Source organism: Pteropus alecto, unplaced genomic scaffold (genome assembly GCF_000325575.1).
Source record: "Pteropus alecto unplaced genomic scaffold, ASM32557v1 scaffold79, whole genome shotgun sequence".
In the NCBI taxonomy this organism is placed as follows: domain Eukaryota; kingdom Metazoa; phylum Chordata; class Mammalia; order Chiroptera; family Pteropodidae; genus Pteropus; species Pteropus alecto.
Genome location: NW_006494612.1, coordinates 6,186,308 through 6,208,738, shown reverse-complemented (window position 1 = coordinate 6,208,738; position 22,431 = coordinate 6,186,308). Strand labels below are relative to the sequence as shown.

Below are 22,431 nucleotides of genomic sequence, written 5' to 3'. Positions count from 1 at the left end.
GGGAAAATGGGTAAGTGGGAGATATCATGAATCTGCTTAGAGCACCAGGAGTCAAGGACATCAAAGTGTTTATGAAGGAGGCTTTTTTAACTTCCAGGGTTCATCTCAAACACCCTTACTACTAAAATGTAGATTTCATCAACTAACTATAAAACCTTTAGGTTATCTAGTATTTGATCATGTATACTATTTAAAAAAATACATCAACAGAAAGCTTTCTGAATGTTACTAGACAATCAATTAAGCAAACTTTTATTGAAGCTTAAATTGTGGTACAGAAATACATTTCAACTGATTTAAGTCCAACACCACGAAGAGAGAAATTATGGCACCAGAATTTTCCCTCCTCTGTCATACACGCTAAGATTAATTTAAATTACTGTTTAATCTACATTTTTCTAGGCTTTGTTCCATACAAATTTTTGCAGTTTTTCAACATTAGAAATATTGAATCTATTAGGGAAAAGAAAATTAGACCTCAAGCCAAAAAATGTCATCAAATCTACTGGGGCACTGTTCAAGAACAAAATCCACTTTGAGCACTAGTCCTCTAAACAGCACCAAAACATTAGGTACTGTGTACGCTAATTACAGAATCAAACTGATCCATTGATTGAAAGTTTCTTCAATGAAACTTTGAATCAAGAACATGCTTAAAATAAAAGTCAAAAGTGTTCCAACCACTTGATTTCAAACCAAGTAGATTTTGCTTAGAAACACTAAAAAAAAAGTGTTTCGTTTATAAATACGGAAGGAACAAAAACATCACTGCATCAATCCAGAAAGCATCAAAAAAATTTTTGAGGACGAGAATACAAAATTTAGTCAACTTTGCTGTTTTCTAGGCTGCTTAAATCTTACAGTATTTGCAAATATAGCTAAAAGATGCCAACTCTTGAAAGCCTGTATTTCTAGTCATTTCCCACTGGCCACTTTGGAATTTTATGTTTCATGGACAGCATTCTGTTTCACTGTGTATGTCTGAATAACCTGAACAGCTCTCATTCTGGGCAGTCATTCACTTGGATCCTGTGAAACCATGGTAAAAGAAATATCACCAGTAAGAGGAACAGATGAAGTCCGAACATTATCACATGCATCACGAAGTCACAGAACTTCAAGTCACAAGATGGCAGACATTGATTCTGCTTTGAACTAAATTTTATAGCATATTATTAATGGAAATTAGAGGAAATGGCTGCTAAAGTAAAAATTAAGGTGAATGATCTAAGCTGATTTGACTTACTGAATCCAGTACCTGTATCTGAAATCTCTTTGCTAAAAAATTGTGATAAAAATTTTTGTACTACTACTTAGCAAGTAGTAAAGACATGGGACTCATGTGAAGCTAATTCTTATTTACTGGGGAGCACAGAATGGCATGTAGTTCCCATATAGTAATGCCAGTATATCTTAATATTCATCTGTGTCTTCCTTGCTAAACAATAGTTTGTCACTATCTTCCAAAAGAGCCAATGCCAATTAAAAAAAAGCCAAACTTCTTTGACCTTAAAAGAAAATTAAGACTAGGGACTACCCCCCTTTCCCTTCTGGGGTATAATATCAGTATAAACCCAGTGTAACAGTGTATTGCTTTATTGGAGGAAGGGAGACACCATGGTGAGGAGTGAAATCAATTAAAAGAATACAAGCACAGGAAGCAATAATGTTAAAACAGTAATACACAAAATGGATAACTCAATCATTTTCTTAAGAGGACTTGACTCGTGGAAGAAAAACTTTAATTGCTGTTGCAAAAAACACCTGTATGAAGTAGAAATTGATTTCAGTAACATTAGTAGAGAATTTGTTCTAGAAACTGGAGGTAACTGGATGCAATATCTTGGCAGCAATTTAATAAACAGTCCCGGATGGTTAGGCTGAGGCCAACACCTAAGGAGGACGAAAGCCTTGTCTGTGGGGAATTTTGGAGGATACCTGGAGGGATATTACACTGTGCATAAACCAAATTGAATTGTTGTCACAAGTGTTGTAAAGTTTCATATAGTAAAAGTTTTTTTCTACATGCACTTCAATTTCACAGCAAGAGTGGCATAGGATATCTAAACACAGAAGAGAGCATTCATGCAAGATATCTAACTCCTTGATATAATAATGCATACAATTCAAAATGATTACACTATCATTACATCTAGGGCTTTCTGCAACTACAAGGTGGTGGTTATGGAAAGCATGGCCCCTGGTACCAATATCTAAAAAGCAGCCACCACCTTCTTCTATGTGTGTTCTCTTTTTGCGTTTTTTCTTCATTTTTCTTAATCAACTCTGCTGTTGCTGCTTTTTAGCAAAACTGGTAAAAACAAAGTTGTAATCATTGAACATAGCACTCTGGCAATCAAGACGTTTAAAACCTTCAATCTTCTGGGGCGAAGAAAGCACTGTGCGACATTTAGAACTCTGGGCAAAAAAATTAAATAAACTATTAGTGCTTCCAAACTGCAGAAGTTTTTGCAAACAAAATAGTCATGCCATAAATATTTAAAACTACAATTTTAATAAAACTGTGGCACTTGAATATTTTAGTTGCTTTCTTATGGGCCGAATAAAGAGTGACATCTTATGTACTCTCCTCCTCCACTCCCAGCCTCTACCCACCCCAACCCCAGGCCTGTCAACAGAGAAAATAAGGAGGACAGGAGGAGCCCATCAATTAGGCTAGATATAAAACAAGACAACAGAAGTCTAATGAAACATGTAAAGTTTCTCATCCTAATAACCTCAACGAGTCATACCTCTGGGTATCTATGTGCCATTTTAGAATATATTTTACGACATGCCTCTCTATCCTTATTTCCTGGAAGATTTTATTGTCTGTCAATAATAAAACAAATTACCTGATTTACAAACAAGGTGGTCACAAATTTTCCTGGCTTGAAGACTTCCACAACTTTCCTGATCAGGTCATCATAGGAGGTCTGACTTAAGTTTGTTTCAAAGCTAACATAAGAAAATTCTGGTTCTGGAGTGATGTGAATAGTCCAATAAGTTCCCTTAGAGAAATAGTTTTGTGTTAATAATGGAAAGGACACATTTACATATTTAAGTATTATTTAATTATTTAATCTGTACATTATTTTAAGTTAAATATTTAATTTGTGCATTATTACTTACATCCGATTTCATGCCATTCATCGAATACCCACAAGGATTGAACATTGTGGCATCAATGACAGAACCTGGTATCAGGTCACGAATTCCACTCTCCTGGAAAGAAGGCAAAAGACTGAATTAAATACAAATTTAAAAGTTAAACCAAGTGAGTTAAATAATCGACTTTAGTCCCCAAGCAGAATCCAGAATTATTAAAAATGCTTACACGAGTGACATCCTTTGCAGTAACACCATCTTTCATGTAGAACTGGTCCATAACTGCTGGGTCAAGCTCACTCATCAGAATTTCCAGGGTTTGATCTGGCTGACTGATTACCCTACTCTCTGGGAAATCCAAAGTATATAAGTACCTATATAAAAGTAAAGGAGTTGTTTCCAAAAATGACAACTGGAAGTTTAAAGTAAATCTTATACAGAAAAAAGAGGGGGGAAAAAAAAAATCCATGAAATTGTGTCCAACATACCAACAGTCAGAATTCATACGTCCCATACAATATGCTGCTCCATCTGTTGGGGGAGAAGAATGTAAAATAAATGCAACAAGATCCATTTAATAGAATGGCTTTTTCTCATTCTTCTAATAGTTAGGATGATACTACTTGCCTCCTATCAGAAATATCAGTGAAGGGAAATATAAGTAAATGGGTGAATTCGCAAGTAGGCAGGATTCCCTCTATCACCCTTAAAATTATATATTTTACTAGCTGTCATTTAGAGATATACTTCAGCCATGAGTCAGCCTAAAGGATGCTGAGAAAACTATGGCTCGTTTTTCCCTAAAACTCCATTAAGAAATGGAATTTGGTCACCCACTTAATCTACTCTCCCAAGTAAATACAAGTCATTTTATGTAAAACACTTCCTTTTCCATATTTTTTCAAAGCCTCACTCAACATGGTAAATTAACAATTGGTAGATATTTACACTAAATTATACTCAGCACTCTCTAAGATAGCCCAGTATACTTTCATATAAATAGATAAGAACAGAAATCTGATTTTCCTTTAAAATGATGCCTGTGAGAGACTTTGTCAAGTTATTAAAATCATCATCCTAGCTTTTCAGCCTCACCTAGGATATGAGAATGTTAGAGAACCTTTAGTGTCCTAACCTTGAAGCTCAAAAAGGAAGGTCTATAAATAAAAGCTTAGTAAATGGGTGGAAGAAAATCTTGCCAGTTTTGTTTAAGTCACGTTCTGATCTCACTGTGTTGGTCATTTATAAGTCAGCTCAATTCCTGTATAGAATACTGGACCAGTGTCTCAGCACAGGATTATGAAGCCACTAGACATTTTTCTGGATGAAGGGGATCGATCATAGCCTTCATAACCACTAAGTTAGATATAAATCAGAGCAAGTGGCTAGATGAAGATAAATACTACCTCTAGCAGGTGACCAATTCCTTAACTTTTTTCATCATTTTGACACTGATCTGAGGTACACACACACGCATACTTTAAAATTTGTAATCAGCTATTATTAAAACATTTATCTAAATTGCATAATGTACTATATTTACATGTATATGCCTTTATATATAAAAAAGATCTCCGAAAGGATATAAACTCTAACTTTAATAAAACAAGTTTCAATTCTATTTATCTAAACTTACTTGGGAAAATTGCATTAAGAAACTCTATTTCTTCCTGGAAATTCCGGTGTGGGTACCCTTGGTGAGACGGCTTCATGAAATTCTTACGAGAATAAAAGAAGCTCTAAAAGATAAGATAACTTAATCAACCATTTTCTACGTATATATGTCAAAATCAAAGCTCTATCTCTACAAATATTTTCCTTAATATTTAACAATGTTTTCCTTTTAATATGCTTAATGGATATGCAATCTTGTGCTGGCTGACAAAAATGAAGGCCACTGTGTCAGAGAGCAAAGTTTCACACCAATATCCATGAGTTAGTATTATACAGAGCAACTCCGTTTTTAAGCAGTGGAGCAATCTCAATAGAGCATTAATAATGTAGAGTGAGTCAATGAGTTTCTAGAAACTAAAAAATGCCCAATCTACTGATGATGGGTCATGACAACTATAGAGACAAGGTACAATATTTCTAGAGCAGTGGTTTCTAATCTGGCTGACAAAAATGAAGGCCACTGTGTCAGAGAGCAAAGTTTCACACCAATATCCATGAGTTAGTATTATACAGAGCAACTCCGTTTTTAAGCAGTGGAGCAATCTCAATAGAGCATTAATAATGTAGAGTGAGTCAATGAGTTTCTAGAAACTAAAAAATGCCCAATCTACTGATGATGGGTCATGACAACTATAGAGACAAGGTACAATATTTCTAGAGCAGTGGTTTCTAATCTGAGTTTTTAAATAGGCATGTAATCAAACATTTCATGGGAGAACATATGTACATTAATTTTCAAGAGTCAGTGATTCAAAAATTAAGAATTTATTGCTTTAGATTCCTTATAAGAATCAATAAATTAAAAACTGTTTTAGGTTCTACTAACAAGATATCCTTTACCCTAATCAAGTGAAATATTAAAATCTAACATCTGTTCGTCAAACAATATAAGGCATAAGTATAAACACCTTAATTCTTGAATGTTATCAGAATTTAACTCAATACTGTCTGTTGCTTTTTAACATAATCAATTCTTCATTATGAAGACTGAATAGTTTTACTTGCTTTCCCTTCTTCGTTTCTTTACCATTCATATTAACATATCAAGGAGTTAACTATTAAACATGTTTGGTTTCTTCATTTCTTTCTCTCATTTGGATTATATCTCGACTCATTTTCTGCCTCCTCCATACTCTGCTGTTCTTGATTAGCAGGAAGAATGATCTTTTCTCGTGGTGTGCCCGCCCTTACCTATTATAACTGAAGCAGTAAGCAGAAAAATTTATTTACAAATTTATTCAGAACCCTTAATTTGTGCCTAGGGGGAAAAAAGATTAAATATTTTCTGATTACTTACTTGAATTGAGTCAAACCCACTGTAATCCCTAGCAAGTTTCAACAGGGGAACCAGTGCTTTCAGCAAGAGGGTGGTACCACATGTCTTCAAAATGAAACGTCTCTTGGAGACAAACATGCTACTCTCACTGCAATTGAAAAAAGTCACAATATCGTAATGCTGTTTATGTACCACTGAGATGCAATTAATCTATTATTAAACGATCATTCAAGTTTTGGCTAGTAATTTTAAATGTTAAGATCTCAAGGAAGCAAATAATCCACTATAGTATCCTTCCTCTTGTTATATAAAAATCAGTTTAATGTTCTAGAATCCACAGAAACGGGCCTTAAATTAGGTATAAAGCACCATTAACTCATTATGTAAACCCTCTTTTACTAAAATTGTCCTCCTCACCTCACCTATCCTAGGACATTATTTACTAAATTCATACTTTACCTCATCTTGCACTACCCACTCACATGTATTCTGTAGTCATCTCTGTACTTCTTACATTAGGTAATAAACTCCATGAAGAAAGGAATGTGTTTTTATTTACCTTTATATCCCTAGGGCCTGGCATATAAACATTTGATAAACATCTATGTGCCAAACGCAAGCTTAGTAAGAAGCAAGCAAGCACCTTAAGGACCTTGTTCAATCCAAGTCCTATTATAATATGTATTAGAAAATTTCATTGTTTTTCTAGAATAAATTAACTTTCTACCTATAAAAAGGTTGAATGGTTTTCTTCTGTTATGTACAGCAATCCTATTTGTATGGTGGAGCCAATTTCCCCCTTGCCTAAAGTTCCAGTATTTAGAGACATATACTAAAACGAAGACCTGAGGTTGAAGATAAAAGTACAATGCTATTCTCCTTTACAGACACTCCCTGCTAACTACAAGGAAGTAAAGACGGCAACCACCACGAAGAGCTTTTAGGTAAGACTTCAAACCTACTGCCAAGGGACACCTGAAGTAAACATTTTATTTTATACCATATTTTAAAAAATAAGGTAAAAATGATCATAGAACTAAGGTCCAAAAGAACAATTTGCTATTCTATGTAAAGTAATGATTCAAACTGAAATCGGTTAGCTAACATTTGTTTTATAGGACTTACCTGAGTACATAAGCTTCCTGCTTGTCAGTTTTTGTCACACTTATGATTGAACATTGCACATCCTTCAAAAGTATGTCCCACTCGGATCTATTATTTAACCAAAAAAGGTGATTAATTTATAACAGTACTTGCCTCCTCTCATTAGAGTTTTCCAATAATTAACACTGCATATTTTATATTTATCGGTGCTTTCTTGTTCTAGCTTCTCTTACGAATACCAATATTTAGTTTTGTTTCAAAATTGTCTATACTGACATGTCCAACAAATAAGACAATGTTTTGCTATATCTGAAAAACTATAAAAAAGCAAACCAGAAAATTAGAAATTATATTTATAATTTACTAAGAAAAGACAAGTAGACAAAATAATATGAATAAGCCACATACAAAGGAAATTCAGAAGGCTCATAAACCAAAGAAAAACATTACCTCTTGCTAGTTAAGTGATTAAAGAAAGGTAAGTTAAAATGAGATACCTTTTTTCTGCTATCAAATTGGCAGCTAAGCACAATACCCAGTGGTGTCTAAGAGTCAAGAAACATGGTCAAAAAAAATGAAAAATGCCTTTGGAAGGCAATTCAACAGTGTAAGCATACACATAAGATCTTGGGAACACAATGCGCCCAGCCCTTTAGTAAGATGGGAAATGCCTATTTCAACAAAGTGAAAAGTCTATAGTACAGGCAATAGATAGCAATATGAAAAGTTATATGGGCATAACTCAGTAAGCTGGTCTTAATTTACTTGACTGAGACCTAAGGAAGTATTTCCTCTGTAGTGTGCCCACTATAAACGAAAAAAACATAGAACAGTTCCACAAGACATCTTAAAATAATCAGATTAAAGGCTAAAAATGTTTTAAAGCTCTTATTACTTGGTAGGTCATTCTTCTATACCCAAGAAAATGACATATTATGGTTTAAGTTTTCTTTTCCAGTTAAGACCTTTATAAGACATCCTCAACAGCATAGCCAGCATAAAAACAGATATATTAAAAAGCAAACATAGTACCAATCAATCCTGTGGAACTGTGTTTCATCATTTTGCCAAAAGGAACTGATACTGGCCCAATGGGCAACTGCATGCACAATCACAGAAGGCAGTTAATTCCTAAGATGGGTACATCAGTTAAACTGAATAGTACTGAGACCCATCTGAAAAATTTGTATGAGTTTGGCTTGCTAATGATTATAGAGCCTATTTGCCCATAACTTAACCAATTTTTTAAAAAGAGCTAACAATTATTTCTTTTTAAAAGGTGCCAACAATTGCTTGAAAAAAAATACATATTAGACTAGGCTATGTTTTTGCAGTTTTGAATTTTAAAAATGGTAAAATTACTTGTTTAAGGAAGAAAAGTTATAATTAAGACCGAGTTCTGAGTAACACAAACATAGATTGTTTTAATCCTCTTAGTTTATTTAGATAGCCAAGCAATCGCTTTGCGTTTCATATTTCTAAGACTCAAAGTTCACTAATGTACAAACAACTTTCAGAACCACCAGTATTTCAATTCCACGAATAGTATGCTTTAATGCAAAAAGGAATAATCAGACCTGAAGTAAAACATGGGGCTTTTTTTTAACGCCTACAGCACCTGGTCTTCCTAGGTGGTCTCCCATTCAAGTACTAACGAGGCCCAACTCTGCTTAGCTTCTGAGATCAGACGAGGTCAGGCATGTTCACAACATGGGGCTTTTATAGAAGCTATTGACTTTTTTGCTTTGTGACAGTCCTTGCAATTATTCCTGGGCTTGGTTTCTTTACCTGGTGGGTAATAAAACCCACTTCACAAGACTAACAAGATTAAATCACATAATGTGTATCAAATTTACCTACTAATAATAAGAATTCAAATACTGAAGATTTTCCAATAACGCTACCTGCTAATGCCATTACCTACTGACTTTCCATTAAAATTCAGCACTCTTGCAAATACTTTATTCCACCCACTGGATATTCTAATGAATCCTTTCCTATCACACCTTCTCAGTTATATTCACTATTTATAAGACTCTCTCCTCCCAGTTTTATTGCGATCTAATTGATATATATCAAGTGTTGTATAAATTCAAGATATATGGCATAATAGTTTGACTTACATATATTGTGAAATGATTACAAGCTTAGTTAGCATCCATCATCTCATACAGATTCAATAAAGAGCAAAAAAAAAAAAAAGAAAAACTTTTTCCTTGTGGTGAAAACTCTTAAGATTTACTCTTAACATTCATATACATCAGACAAGACAACAGTGTTAACTATGGTATGTTAGCACTTTTAAATATGCTCCATTGGCTGAGCTAGATAGATAGGATAACAAACTTTTTCTTTCTTGTATAACTTTGTTTTGTCTGGATTTAAAAGCTGTCTTGCCTTTTCACTTGCTTCTGTTTTCTATGCACTTATCCGAATTTATCCTCAAGTGTTCCCCCAACTGTCTTTCAACATTTCTTTAATGTGAGTCTAGGCCAAGAATAGGATACTAAGAATTAGCTCATCAGGTCTTATGCACATGAATGGGGCTTGTTTTACTATGGGCCTCTATACGGGACAGAGTCCTCTGACTGGGCTGCTATCACTGGGGAACTAACGTCATCATTTTCCATCTAAGATCACCAAATATTCCATTCTCTTGGCTGAAGAACGTTAGGATTTGTGGTAGACAAAAGAGGATAAAAGGCTAGGGATCTCACGCTCAGTATAAGCTTTGACTTTGTTTTCGGGATGGTGACTGTATTCCTCCACAATAATAATAGGATCTCCGATTTCAGAAAGATCATGTTTTACTCTCTCCAGAGAATAAACTATTATCTAATCTTCAGATCACCCAGCATCCCCCTTTTCATCCGACTTGACAAATTTTATAATATAAATTAAAGGAATCTAATAATAAAATGAAACCTATATTGAAAAATATATAGATAACTAAATCTATCCCTAATCTCTGTACTTCAGTCAAGCTACACTTTCCCACAAACTATTCTCTCTCCCTAAAACTTAGGTGCCATAAACTTGTTTACTCAAATCAAGGCATTTGAGGGTGAAAGAGAACATTATAATTATACTGAGACAACAATGTTTGACTGTTCTGGGTACTGTTGGAATGGATTTCAACCTTGTCCTCAGCCCCCTTCTTCCAGTTCAAGTTATTCCACTATCCCCACTAGATCAAACCTGTCATGAAAAGGTTTTAAAACTCATAAGACTTGCCGAAATGTTTTATTTGTGCAACTATTTTGGTATTTACATCAATCATTCCATGTAGTTAGGAACTGTTTTTATTTTTTCTTTCCTCAGTGCCTAGCCTAGTTCATAACAGGCCTTCAAATATATGAATCTGGCAATAAGTAATTATTCTAATTAGATCTATGGACTTGCTGGAAACCTATAAACAATCTTAAATTTTAAAAATCTAAAACTACTGTTTGTTTTGGTAAAATGGGTACCATAATAGTTTAGGTATTTAGAGGGCACGTTCTTGAATAGACTTAAAGATTCATTTGACAGAATTATCCTGTCAACTAACTAGATATTATATATTCTACCTGAATTCTATTTTAATCTATATAAATGAAGCTTACTCTTTTCACTGCTGAATAACTTAGTTGCTATAGAACCCATTCATTATAAGGAACCTAAATGTGGATTATTTTCTCAAATATTTTTTATACAATACACTTTTCTTTCTCAGAATCTTCTGATACAAAATGTTGAACTTTCTGGTTTGAACCATAAGCCCCTCGGGTTCTGTTCATTCTTGCCCACGCCCCCAGTCTTTTCTGTTGTTCTGACTGGATAATTCTGACTGACCTCACTCACTCTTCTGTCATCTCCATTCTACTAAGGCCCATACAGTTAACTTTTTATTCCAGTAGTTATATTATTTGTTATATTTTTAAGTTGCACCTTCTATTTCTCTAATACTTTATTCTTTCTTTACATTTTAAGAGTATTCACTCTTAGAGAATGGTTATGATAGCTGCCTTTAAATCTTGATCTGCATCACAAGGCTGGTGCTTGCTGTCTTTTCCTTTGAGAGATGCTGAGAATTCCCTGGTCATTTGAATAACTGAGTAATTTATAATGGTATCTCGAATACTTTGATGTTATAAAATTGGAGCATGTCAATTTTTAAAAATTGTTTTAGCAGGCAATTGAAATGGTTAAGGTTCAGTCTTCAGGTTCTTATCCAACTTCTGTATGGGTTATGTTGCGTTTTCAGTTTAGTCAGGAAAGACTATGCATGCACTGGTATTCAAATTTGTCCTGCTTTATATGCCACTCAGTGCCCAATCTAAGACTGGGAAGTGAGCTATCAGTTTTCAAGGCCTTTGATATGCTGTCTAGGGTCAGACCCATACAAGACCAGCTGAGGATGTTCATATAAATCTTTATAGAATCACTTTCTCATCTCACTCCTACTCCTCTCCATAACTGCCCTGACAATTTCTAACTCAGGGGCAGGAGCAGCAGAGCCGCGAAGCTTCTTGGTCCTCTGGCTAGAAAAGCCAAGGCTTTATTTCCTCCGCTCTGCAGCAAGTTGCCTGTGACTGACTGTCTCTCTCGGGCCAAATGGGGCAATGACAAAGGGAAAAAGCAGCAACAGGGATATATCCCTCTTACGATCACAGTTCCTTTGGTCAGAAAAGATCTCCCCTCCCTTTCCTTTAGAGTTTAGGTATCTGCCGGGTCATAACTACTGTAGATAAATACTGTGGCAGGAAGGGGAAAAAAGCAAAGCACCAGAAAAACAAAAACGGATCCTCCCCTCCAACACACACACACACTCTCTCTCACACACACACACACACACACACACACACACTCCCTCTCTCTCTCTCCCCCTCCCCCAAAGGGGCTCTCTTCTGTCTTTGCAGACCAGAAAAAGAGGACCCCTTAGAGCTCTTTTTGTTTGCACCTGGTGTGCAGCCTTTGAGACCACCTCAGGAGATGTCAGAGGATAAAAAGAAACAGGAAATCAAGGTGTTTCAGTGGTATTTTGAGTTCTGGTTTCCTTCTCCCATTCACTTGCTAACATTTACTTTTCAGAATCCTCAGCTGCACCATGCATTCTGTCCAGAGCTTTTAGTTGCATTTAGCAAGCATCACAGCAGAGTGTGCTTTTTTCACCTTTATGGAAACCACAATGCTCTTGTAACTCCATTCATCATTAGTTAATAAACTCCGCAACCAAACTTCCTTACCGAATAGAAGCCCTCAAGCAGTCTGTATTTTTCCAAAGTCACAGTATAAAAGAAAGCAATTGCTTTAAAACACCCTAGGACAAACAGTTGGATGGTCTACCAACCAAGTGGTTATAAAGACAATCCTAGGAGAGCTGCTAGACGCAACAACATAAAGGGGCAAGAAAGACATGAGAGACATAACCAAAGAAGTTAATACAATGAATACTATACATGTGCATAAATGGAATGGTGAAAAACCAACACCAAACCAGCTAAGAATTCCAACCAATCATTCTATCACATTTCTGTGGGGAAAATAAGTCTCCTTTTGTAAATAAAGCTTTACTGGATCCTAGCCACACCCATTTATCTATATATTGTCTGTGGTTGCTTTCTCCCTATAAGGGGAGACCTGAGTAGTTGCAACAGACTGTCTGCCTTGCAAAATTTAAAATTTACTCTCTAGCCCTTTACAGAATGTTTGCTGACTCCTGTTTTAAAGGTTTTCAGTACCCTGCTTTATGTCCAAATTTAATGATTAAAAAAAAAAAAAAAAAAAAGACATTTTCTAAGTCACTTATCTGTGATTTCAAAGTGAGATAGTATCAATTTAGAATGTCACAGGAGGGCTCGGTATGGTGGAAAGTGTCTGTTATTTGTTGCTAAACACACTAACACCTAGACTGAGAATTACTAGTCAATAATATAAACTATTTTATAAAATTGGTCTTTTTGTCACTCACTGATATTTTACTTCAGTTTAAAATACAGATGAGTTCAGTAAATGATAAACTGATAAAGCAGACAATTTTGGAGTGTATTACATACTACTGATTTAGTGTTGGAAAATATGCAAAAAGTACTCAAAGTGTTACACAATTGCAAGGCGTTATAAAACACAACAAAATTCACAGATACGCCAAAATATTCCAACTTGAAGTATACTTTCTTTACTTAAATGCCGCCATCTCCTCACTGGTCTAACTCAGTGGTTCTCAACTGGGGATGACTTTGACACCCAGAAAACATTTGGCAATATTTAGAGACATTTTTGGTTGTCACACTGGGGAAAGGGTATTGTTGCTGGCATGCAGTGGGTATAGACACCAGGGATGCTGCTATTCCATATAGTACTGTTACCTACGATAAAAAGTTATCTAGCCCGAATGTCAACAAAGCAGAGGCTGAGAAAACTTAATTAACTTAAACCTAAGTTAGGTCATGATAAATGATCCCAGAGAAATTATATGCTCTTTACTATTAATTATAGTACATGAACTGAAGATTTTAGTCAGTAGGTTTGAAAAACAAAATATTAATGGCAAACCATATTTTATATTTAAAGCTTTCTTTAAGAGTCTGTGGTCTAATAAAAACAGAACAAATTGGGGTGCTTACAAGGGAAAACATACAATTAAAATGACAAGAAAGACTTCGGCATCATCTGATTCCTTAAGACCTGAAATGGCCAAATGACTACATTTTTTAATATAAAAAGTAAATGCCTCAGGTCAAATGACCTTATGACAAAGGTCCAAGGCTACACAATTTGGAAAGAATAGTGTATCAATCAAATGATGTTGGGAAAAACGGAAATCCATACAAAAGAATGAAGTTGGACCCTTACATTATGTCATATATAAAAACTAGCTCAAAATGGATTAAAGACTTATATTAAAGACTTAAAACTACAAATCTCTTAGGAGAAAATATAGGAAAAGCTTGACGCCTGATTTGGCAATATTTTCTTGGTTATGACACAAAGACCACAGGCAACAAAACTACAAACTTAGTAACTTCTGTGCACAGTAAGGAAATACCTGACAGAGTGAAAAGACAACTTTTAGAATGGGAGGAAATATCTGTAAATTGTGTATCTGGTAAGAGGTTAATATCCAGAATATAATAAGGAACTCCAACAACAAAAACCCAATCAAAAAATGGGCAAAGAACTTGAAGAGACAATTCTCTAAAAAAGATATGCAAATGGCCAACAAGCACATGAAAAGATGCTCTATGTCACTATTCATAAAAGAAACGCTAATCAAAATCAGGAGATACCACCTCACACCCGTTAAGATGTCCAAAAAAAAAGAAAGAAAAAAGAAAAAGAAAAATAGAGGAAACGAACTAAAAAGTGTTGGCAAGGATGTGGAGAAACTGTAATAGTGCATCTTTGGTGAAAATTACCACGTGATCCAGCAATCCCTCTTCTGGGTATATAGCCAAAAGAATTAAAAACAGGACCTGGAAGATACATTTACACACCCATGTTCATTGTTATGCATAACTGTCAAAAGGTGGAAGCAACCCAAATGTCCATCAAGGGATTAATGGATAATGTGCTGTATACATATAATGGATTATTCAGCTTAAAGGAAAATTTATCAAATGCTTTTAACATGAATCTTGAGGACATTATGCTAAACAAATAAGTCAGTCACAAAAGGACAAATACTGCATGATTCTACTTATCAAACGTTCCCTATGAAATATCTAGTCAAAATCACAGAGAAAGTAGAAAGGTGGCTGTCAATGGGGGGAGGGGAAATTATTTAATGGGTAGTTTCAGTTTTGTAAGATGAAAAATGTTCCAGAGACCTATTCCACAACAATGTACATTTACTCAATACTGAACTGTACACTTAAAAAGTGTTTAAAATGGTAAATCTTACCACAATTTGAAAAATTAATGACTAAGGGAACAGAAGAAGGTTGCTGGCATGTGGAAGAACTGTTCGCACAGGAAGAGTTGAGCTGGGTCCTATTCATGTCCACGTCAGACATTCCACCAGATGGTGCCTGAAAATCTGCATTTAAAAGCCCTCCATGTAATTACATTCCCCTAATGGATTACTTCCTTAAGGGGTAAAAATTGCTGATTTCAGAGTTACCAAGTAATGTACTCAAATAAGCCTATTGAAAAGGAACTTCCCTCAACTGTGCCCTTAGCTAACAGCCAGTTTGTCTATGTCTTAACTCTCCTTGCTTTCAGGCCTCTATACAAAGTAGAAGTCTTTGGGTTAAAAGTATCTTAAAACATAAAGATTATTCTTCAACAAAGCTGACGAGAAGTTAAATTCTGTGCATACCTTCCTAGGGCAGTTAATTCAGATATTTCTTTTTGTTTAAAGAAACCAACCCAGAATGCACTGTTAATTATAATCACAGTATTCTCAACCTCAAATTTTTACCCCAAATTTCAATTGCTATCAGTAAAATTATTGCTACATTTGGCTGATTATAATTCAAGGTGTACTTCTTAAAAAAAAGGTAGTTTGGAGACAGTTCAAACTTTTTTTGAAACTGCTGTTAGGAATGCAATGAGGAGTTTAATTCAATAGAAGTTTTCCTACTCCAAAACATTTACACTAAAAGGTTTTATGGTAATGGGTTGTAAATTCCTTCAATGTAAATTATCAATACTGCAATACTGTGCAATGATATAGTCAAGTAAGGCATGAGTTCTGGGAAAGTTAATACTGAAGTATGATTTACTATCTTTTCAACTGCTCCCAATCCTTAATGCAAATTATATTTTAGCTAATAAAATGAGTGAAAGAGAGAATAGAACATCTCACTAGTCCTAAATGTCTTTTCCAACACTAACATTAGAGATTTTAATTTTTACATTTCCATGTAACAAAATAAACTGCCTCAAACTTTCTCACAATATTTATCCTCCTCACCTCCACTAGAACTTCCCATCTGAACCCGCCTCATTACTAAGGATAGCTCAGGTCTATGATGAATTCAAATGCAAAAAGGAAAGCCTATTTTATTGTTCTGAAAGATCAAATTGAACTATCTTTTCCTCTCACCGAAATTTCTTATTTTCTATCAGACTTCCCCTCCCCTACTCCTACCCTCCCCCCAAAGCTGCCATTTCTTATAAGAAATTCTTATACATGGTCACGGATTTCTATTCAACATCCTTTTGAAATCTGAAAAATTCATAGACAAACTTCAGGTTAAACCTAAGATATAAAACCCTCTCTTTACATTTCAACTTTAAATATCACATGAAACACGTCCGTTTTAGAACACATCATCCATTCCTTTATTTACGTGGACATGTCTGGACTACTGCTTTTCTCCAACACACTGTTAATCAGTATTCTTCAACCCAAGCCATACCAGACAAAATTTTCCTATTAAAGACAAAAAACAAAACAAAACAAAACACACACACACAAATCAACTTTTTTTTACATGTGTCCTTTTTGTCTCCCTTGAGAAATCAGTAAAAAAAAAAAATATTCTCAGTATTATGTAATTTGTTTAGATTATACTCAAGTAAATTCTATGCAATGGTCTACAGGAGGGTAGAAAATGTTTAATAGAAAAGGTGAACATTCAGGGAGAGGGTTCCAGTTTGACTTGAGAGTAGAATCCAGATCTACATATGAAAGGTAAAACAACTTTGCAGGGGAGGAACATCTTTGTTACTTTGGGATAAGCAAAAGACATCTTAAGTGGTACGTAGAAACTGCTAACCATTAACGGGAAATAATCATAAATTGGACAATTTAACGCATAAGCTTCTATTTTTAAAGTTATCAATATAATACGGAACACCACAGAGGGTATATCTGTAACACACACTGGACAGAGAATTCATCGACAATATATTAAAAACTCTTGCGAATAAAAAAGTCATCCCCAAAAGAAAAACAGGCAAACAGACTTGAACAAGCATTTCACAAAAGATATTCAAATGGCCAATAAAGATATAAAAGGAAGCTCAACTCCACTAGTCTGATGGAGAATACAAACTACTACACACCCACAATAGCTAAAACTAAATAGACAATACCAAGTGTTAGATGAAGATACAGACCAACCAAATCTTTGCGCTAGATATGTGCACACCCTACAACCTATCACAAGATAATGAACACCTTGATCACCCCCCAAAAGGCCCCTCAAGCCTCTTTATAAGCCACTCTTCCTTTACTCTATCCTCAGACAACCATTCATCTGTCAGATTAGTATGCAGAGTTTACAGAAATTAAATCTTACAGTATATGCTACTTTTTAAGAAACAGTCAAACCATTTTCAAAAGTAGTTTGTTCGGTTTTCATTCACACCAGCAGTTATGAGAATTCTGGTTCCTTCAGTTTGTCAGGGTTTGATATCAAAATTATGCTAATCTCAAAATTAGCTGGGAAATGTCTTCCCCCTCTATTTACAAGAATGTGTGAAAAAGGTTAGAATTATTTCTTCCTTAAATGTTAGGGAAAAACTCCAGTGAAGCCATTTGGACCTACTATTCTTTGTACGATGATTAATGCCTAACACAATTTACATAATGGTTATAGGACTATTTAAATTTTCTATTTCCTCTTGCATCAATGTTGGAAAGGTATTTTTCTGACTTTTCCCAAAACATCCTTATCATTTTAATGTCTTTATAGCACGTGTAGTGATGCCCAGTTACGATATTTGTGCCTTCTCACTCTTAGTCTTTAGGTTTTATAAGTTTGATATATACTGTGTGTATTTTTTAATTTTAATCCAGTCTGTGAAATGTCTTTTAACTGTGACCTTTCATCTATTTACATTTTAAGTTAATTTTAATTAGTTTCAAGTATACAGTACATTGGTTAGACATCTATTTAGTTCATAAAATGATCCCCCCAATTAATCCCTCCCTCCCCTGGCCCCCCACCTAGCCATCGTATTAATGCTAACTGCATTCCCTATGCAGTGCTCCCCCTCCATCCCCATGACCATTTGTCAATTACTAATTTGTACTTTTGGTGACAAGTTCGTCACCAAACTTGTCCACTATATTTGTCTGTTTTTGCTTAATTTGTTCTTTTTGTTCCTTAGATTCCTCATGTAAGTGAAATCATGTAGTATTTATCTTTCTCTGTCAAACTTACTTCACTCAGCATAAGAACCTCTAGGTCCATCCACGTCGTTGCAAATAGTAGGATTTCATTTTTTTAATGGCTAATATTCCACTGAACGTATGAACCATAATTTCTTTATCCAATCGTGTTGATGGGCACTTAGGTTGCTTCCATATCTTAACTACTGTAAATTGTGCTGCTATGAATATTGGGGTGCATAGATCTTTATGAATTATTGTTGTGGTTTTCCTTGGATAAATACCCAGAAGAACAATTGCTGGGTCAAAAGGTTTATTCATTTTTAATTTTTGCGAAACCTCCATACAGTTTTCCATAGCAGCTGTACTAATTTGCAATCCAACCAACAATGTATGAGGGTTCTCTTTTCTCTGCATTCTAGCAGACATTTGTTGTTTTTTGTCCTGTTTACATTGTAATGGAATTACTGAGGGTGGGGATGTGAGGCAAGGACAAGCAATGATTTTCTGGCTTCCAAATTTTTATATCATTAAATAAAAACAAAGTTATTAAACGTTAATTATTCTATAAGAAGATTAATATAATGAAGCAATCTAAAATTCCCCAGTGATACTGCCTTCTCTACTTGAATAAAAATAACTACATCACATTGCTAGGGTACCCTTCAACGTGTAGCCTTTTAGACTACAATCTGATAAACTTCATTCTCCAGACTTGGTTGCTAAAAAAAGAAGGGGGAAAAAAAGATTTTGTCCAGAAGAACAAAGAATCAAAGATAAATATAGTAACTCTTGTATAGTGGCTACTGTGTGTCAGTTTTTAAGTACTACATGTTTATTAACCCACTTTAATCCTCACAACTACCCCATGAAGTAGGTGCCTTTATTGTCTCATTTTACAGATGAATAAACATCACACAGCTATTAAATGTTGTTTTAATTCAAATCCAGACATTCCAGAGGCCATACACCATTTCACTATGCATACTCTTCTGGATAACCCATTATCCTTCCAAGGTCTCTGGGGGCCCACGCCACTTTCCCAGAGACCAGGCTCCAAAGATTCCCTCTTGCGAGGTATTGACTTTAGGTGATTTATCTAGTATCTGATATTTTTTTCAGGTACTTTTTAACCTAGTAAATAACCCAACTAAGTGACTCTTGCTTGACAGATAAGGTCATTGAAAAATATTTTCAGAAATGTCCCCAATGGACTCCTCAGTTAAAACCAATAGACTTTTTAGTTCTAAGTTGTTCCATGGACAACAGGAGATAAGTGCTGCTTTTAGAAAGACTCTCAAAATAATGGTTTAATGAATGTTATTTATCTACAAATGTATAGCACTAAATCATAAACTTGACAAAAAAGAATATTCTGTCCTTGAGGATTTAACTTCCGCCTTCACTTTAAGAGCCACACTGAAGCAAATAAAGTAACTGCTACTAATGACAGTACAAAGTAAAAATGATTCTCAAATATTTAAAGAAAGCAAGCTGCCCTTTTATAAGCCTTTCTCCCCTCCTCGACCCAGGGAACTCTTTAACCACCAAAACACACGAGCTGAAATTCTGACATTTCTGCCCAAGAAGTCGAGGAAGTAAAAACTCCCTTCCCTTTAATAAGGTGTCCTTACAAAGCTTCAAAACATTCAATGAGCCAGAGCGAAACAGTGTTATTTATTTTATTTTAGAATTTTTAGAGATAATCCGATCACAATCGTTTTACCAAATACTTGTCATCAACACCCGGGAGTTTTCCTCATCTGTGAAATGGAGGAAATACTAAGCTTCCCCATATTGTAAGAAACGTTAACTGCTTCCTATACCATGTATATATATCCATATATATATACACACACATATACGTATATATATATGGATATATATACAAAAGTGCTTTTGTATTGAGCCTGGCACATAGTAAGCACTTTAAGTGTCGCACACAGCACGACAAATGAGACCTGTGGCATTTTAGCTATCATGATGCTTTTCTCCAAGAGAATCCTTCAAGACCTAATAATGCCTTAAAGTCCCGGCAGCACGTGTCCTCTTGGAATCCCTTCTCCAGTTGCTTTTTGTCAGGGACAGCGGCGAGCGTAGCCAACATTCCTGAAACGCCCATTGGCCCACACCCTGGGGCCAGGCTCTCGGTCGGGCCCAGGAGCTCATTGGTCGTCGCCTCTCAATGAAGCAGCCACGCCGGTTCCTGCGCCGCACCGCCACAGACGCCGCACTCATGCTCGAAGGAGTCTAGAAAGCCAAGGGGTGGCTAGCGGTCTGAGCACCGCCGGGTATAGGCCCGGGCACCTTCGGAATCACCTGCGCTTTTACTTGCGTTTGCATTTCCCAAGACCACTAGAAAACCTCTCCTTTTCTGCGCGACTAATCCAGCTCTCTCGCGTGACACTGCTCGGGTGGGAACCCAGGGCCCCAGATTCCTTTGCTGGCTTAGGCATTAAAGGTATTATGTCCTGGGCTGGACCGGCCTCTAGACCATAAATGTAGGCAAACCTTACTCCACCCTGCAGCTCGTCAGGATCCCACCGACTCGGTAACAGGTTACACAACCCAAGGTCAGGAGACTCGGGAGCAAGCTTCGGCGGGCTGCACGGCTTGCTCCTGGGGCCGCCCCGAAAAGGCTTTGGTGCAAAGCACGTTAGAGCGGCGGTGGGGCCCAGCCAATGCGACACCACTGCTCCCGCCCAATCCCCGCCGCCCGGGCGCCACATGCTGCAAGCGCGGACCGCTGGCTAGAGGCCTGCTCGCCAGCCCCTGAGCCCAGGACACAGAGGGGGCCCCCCTCCTATCCGCCACACACAGCGAAAACGAGTCCAGCTCAGACTCCACTCCCCAACGCGGGCACGCCCGAATTAGCGCCTGACTAAGCCCGCCGAGCCACACCTGCTGGGAAGGAGCCCGCGTGGGCCCCCCGAGACACCCCCGCCCGGGATCTCTGACAGTCAACTCCGAAGGGGAAAGTCGGAAGGCGCGGGCCGCCAAATCACCCGGAGCGGCGCAGTCTGCCGCCCCGCACGCCTCGCGGGGCACGTTACCTGAGCACGCGGTGGTGCTGGCCTCCTCCCCTCCCCCCGGGCAGTACCCGGCCCAGCAACGGCGGCAAGAGAAACCGGCTCAGCCCCCGCGTGGACGGGGCCGCTCCCCCCAGCACCGGGGCCCCCTCTACGGCCGTCGAAACGGCCTACGACCGCGGACCTGCTTCCACCTGAACAGGCTGCGGAAACCCGGCCCCCCGATCTCCGCCCATGGCTGATGCCTTCCAGGCGGCAACAGACCCCAAACCCGACTGTGGGCGAGAGTCCTGAGCACCCACCTTGGAATGGTGCGAAGATCCCCAGATCCTTGGTTTGCGTCGGGTTGCTGCCTGGAGAACCAAACCTCCAGCAGCTTCTCAGTCCCTTCGAAAAAATGTGCAGCTTCCATCACCGTGAGACTAGCGAACAACCAACAACCACAGAAAATCAACTAAATTAAATCTCTTCTCCCGCCGCTGCTGCGGATTGTTCCAGCTGTGTTACTAAAGTTCAGGTTCCTCTTTTTTTTTTTTTTTTTTGCTAAAATTTTATATTAACTTTTTTTAAAAAAAGGATTAATAAAATTTTCCCGGCTTTTTGTGTGTGTGTGTGAGCGAAAGTTGAACGTGAGTCTGTTGGAAATAGAGGCAGATACAGTTCAGTCTCTTGTAGTCCGCTGTTTCCCCGTTAGAGAGACCAGAGCGAGCGCTAGCTAATGTCGCCGGCCATACTGTGGAAGCGAGGGAGCTGCGTGAGCAGCGAGTTTATATATCCCATCTCCCCCAAAAGGCCAGGAAGTGACGCGGCGTCCCGCCCCTGCGGCTCATAGCTACAGCCGCCTGTCAATCACCAGCCGCGGAGTTACGGCTGGCTGGCCGACGATCTGCAAGGAACGCGGGGAGATGCCCGCCGCCGTGCGGTCTGGTTTCGCGCTGTCTCCTAGGCGGGAGATGGCGCTGTGTTGTCCGGTGGGGATTAGGAACCTGGGGTCGAATATAGAATGGATGAAGAGAGCGCGAACGGAGTGAGGAAAGGCTGTACAGCGCTGCGTAAAACAACTGGGTAGCTGAAAATATGGTGGGGTTAGCGGGGTTCCGCGAGGGCGGTGAGTACTGCTGGGCTGGCATGGTGGTTTTGATCCTGTGCAGTTCGCCGCGATTGCTGAGATACTTGGCCATTCTCCCAAGTGT

The 22,431-nt window shown here is 37.4% G+C and overlaps 1 protein-coding gene across 1 annotated transcript; it reads right to left on the bottom strand.

The window, feature by feature from the left end:
* Nucleotides 1-219: 219 nt before the first annotated feature.
* On the bottom strand, nucleotides 220-22,001 carry AMD1 (adenosylmethionine decarboxylase 1). The gene is made up of 9 exons (XM_006926073.2): nucleotides 21,541-22,001; nucleotides 7,184-7,270; nucleotides 6,080-6,206; nucleotides 4,745-4,847; nucleotides 3,597-3,639; nucleotides 3,338-3,482; nucleotides 3,133-3,225; nucleotides 2,856-3,011; nucleotides 220-2,418 (listed from the first exon to the last, which is right to left on the bottom strand). The coding sequence occupies exons 1-9, from the start codon at nucleotides 21,648-21,650 to the stop codon at nucleotides 2,281-2,283; spliced, it is 1,002 nt and encodes a 333-aa protein (XP_006926135.1). The 5' UTR covers nucleotides 21,651-22,001; the 3' UTR covers nucleotides 220-2,280.
* Between the last annotated feature and the right edge of the window lie 430 nt (nucleotides 22,002-22,431).

Excerpts from the sequence above, each read along its gene's own strand:
- AMD1 (XM_006926073.2), bottom strand. The coding sequence starts at position 21,650 with ATGGAAGCTGCACATTTTTTCGAAGGGACTGAGAAGCTGCTGGAGGTT. Across the intron at positions 6,207-7,183 it reads CAGGAAGCTTATGTACTCAG|TGAGAGTAGCATGTTTGTCT; the intron begins GTAAGTCCTATA and ends TTTCAATTGCAG. Across the intron at positions 3,640-4,744 it reads TCTTAATGCAATTTTCCCAA|ATGGAGCAGCATATTGTATG; the intron begins GTAAGTTTAGAT and ends CTCCCCCAACAG.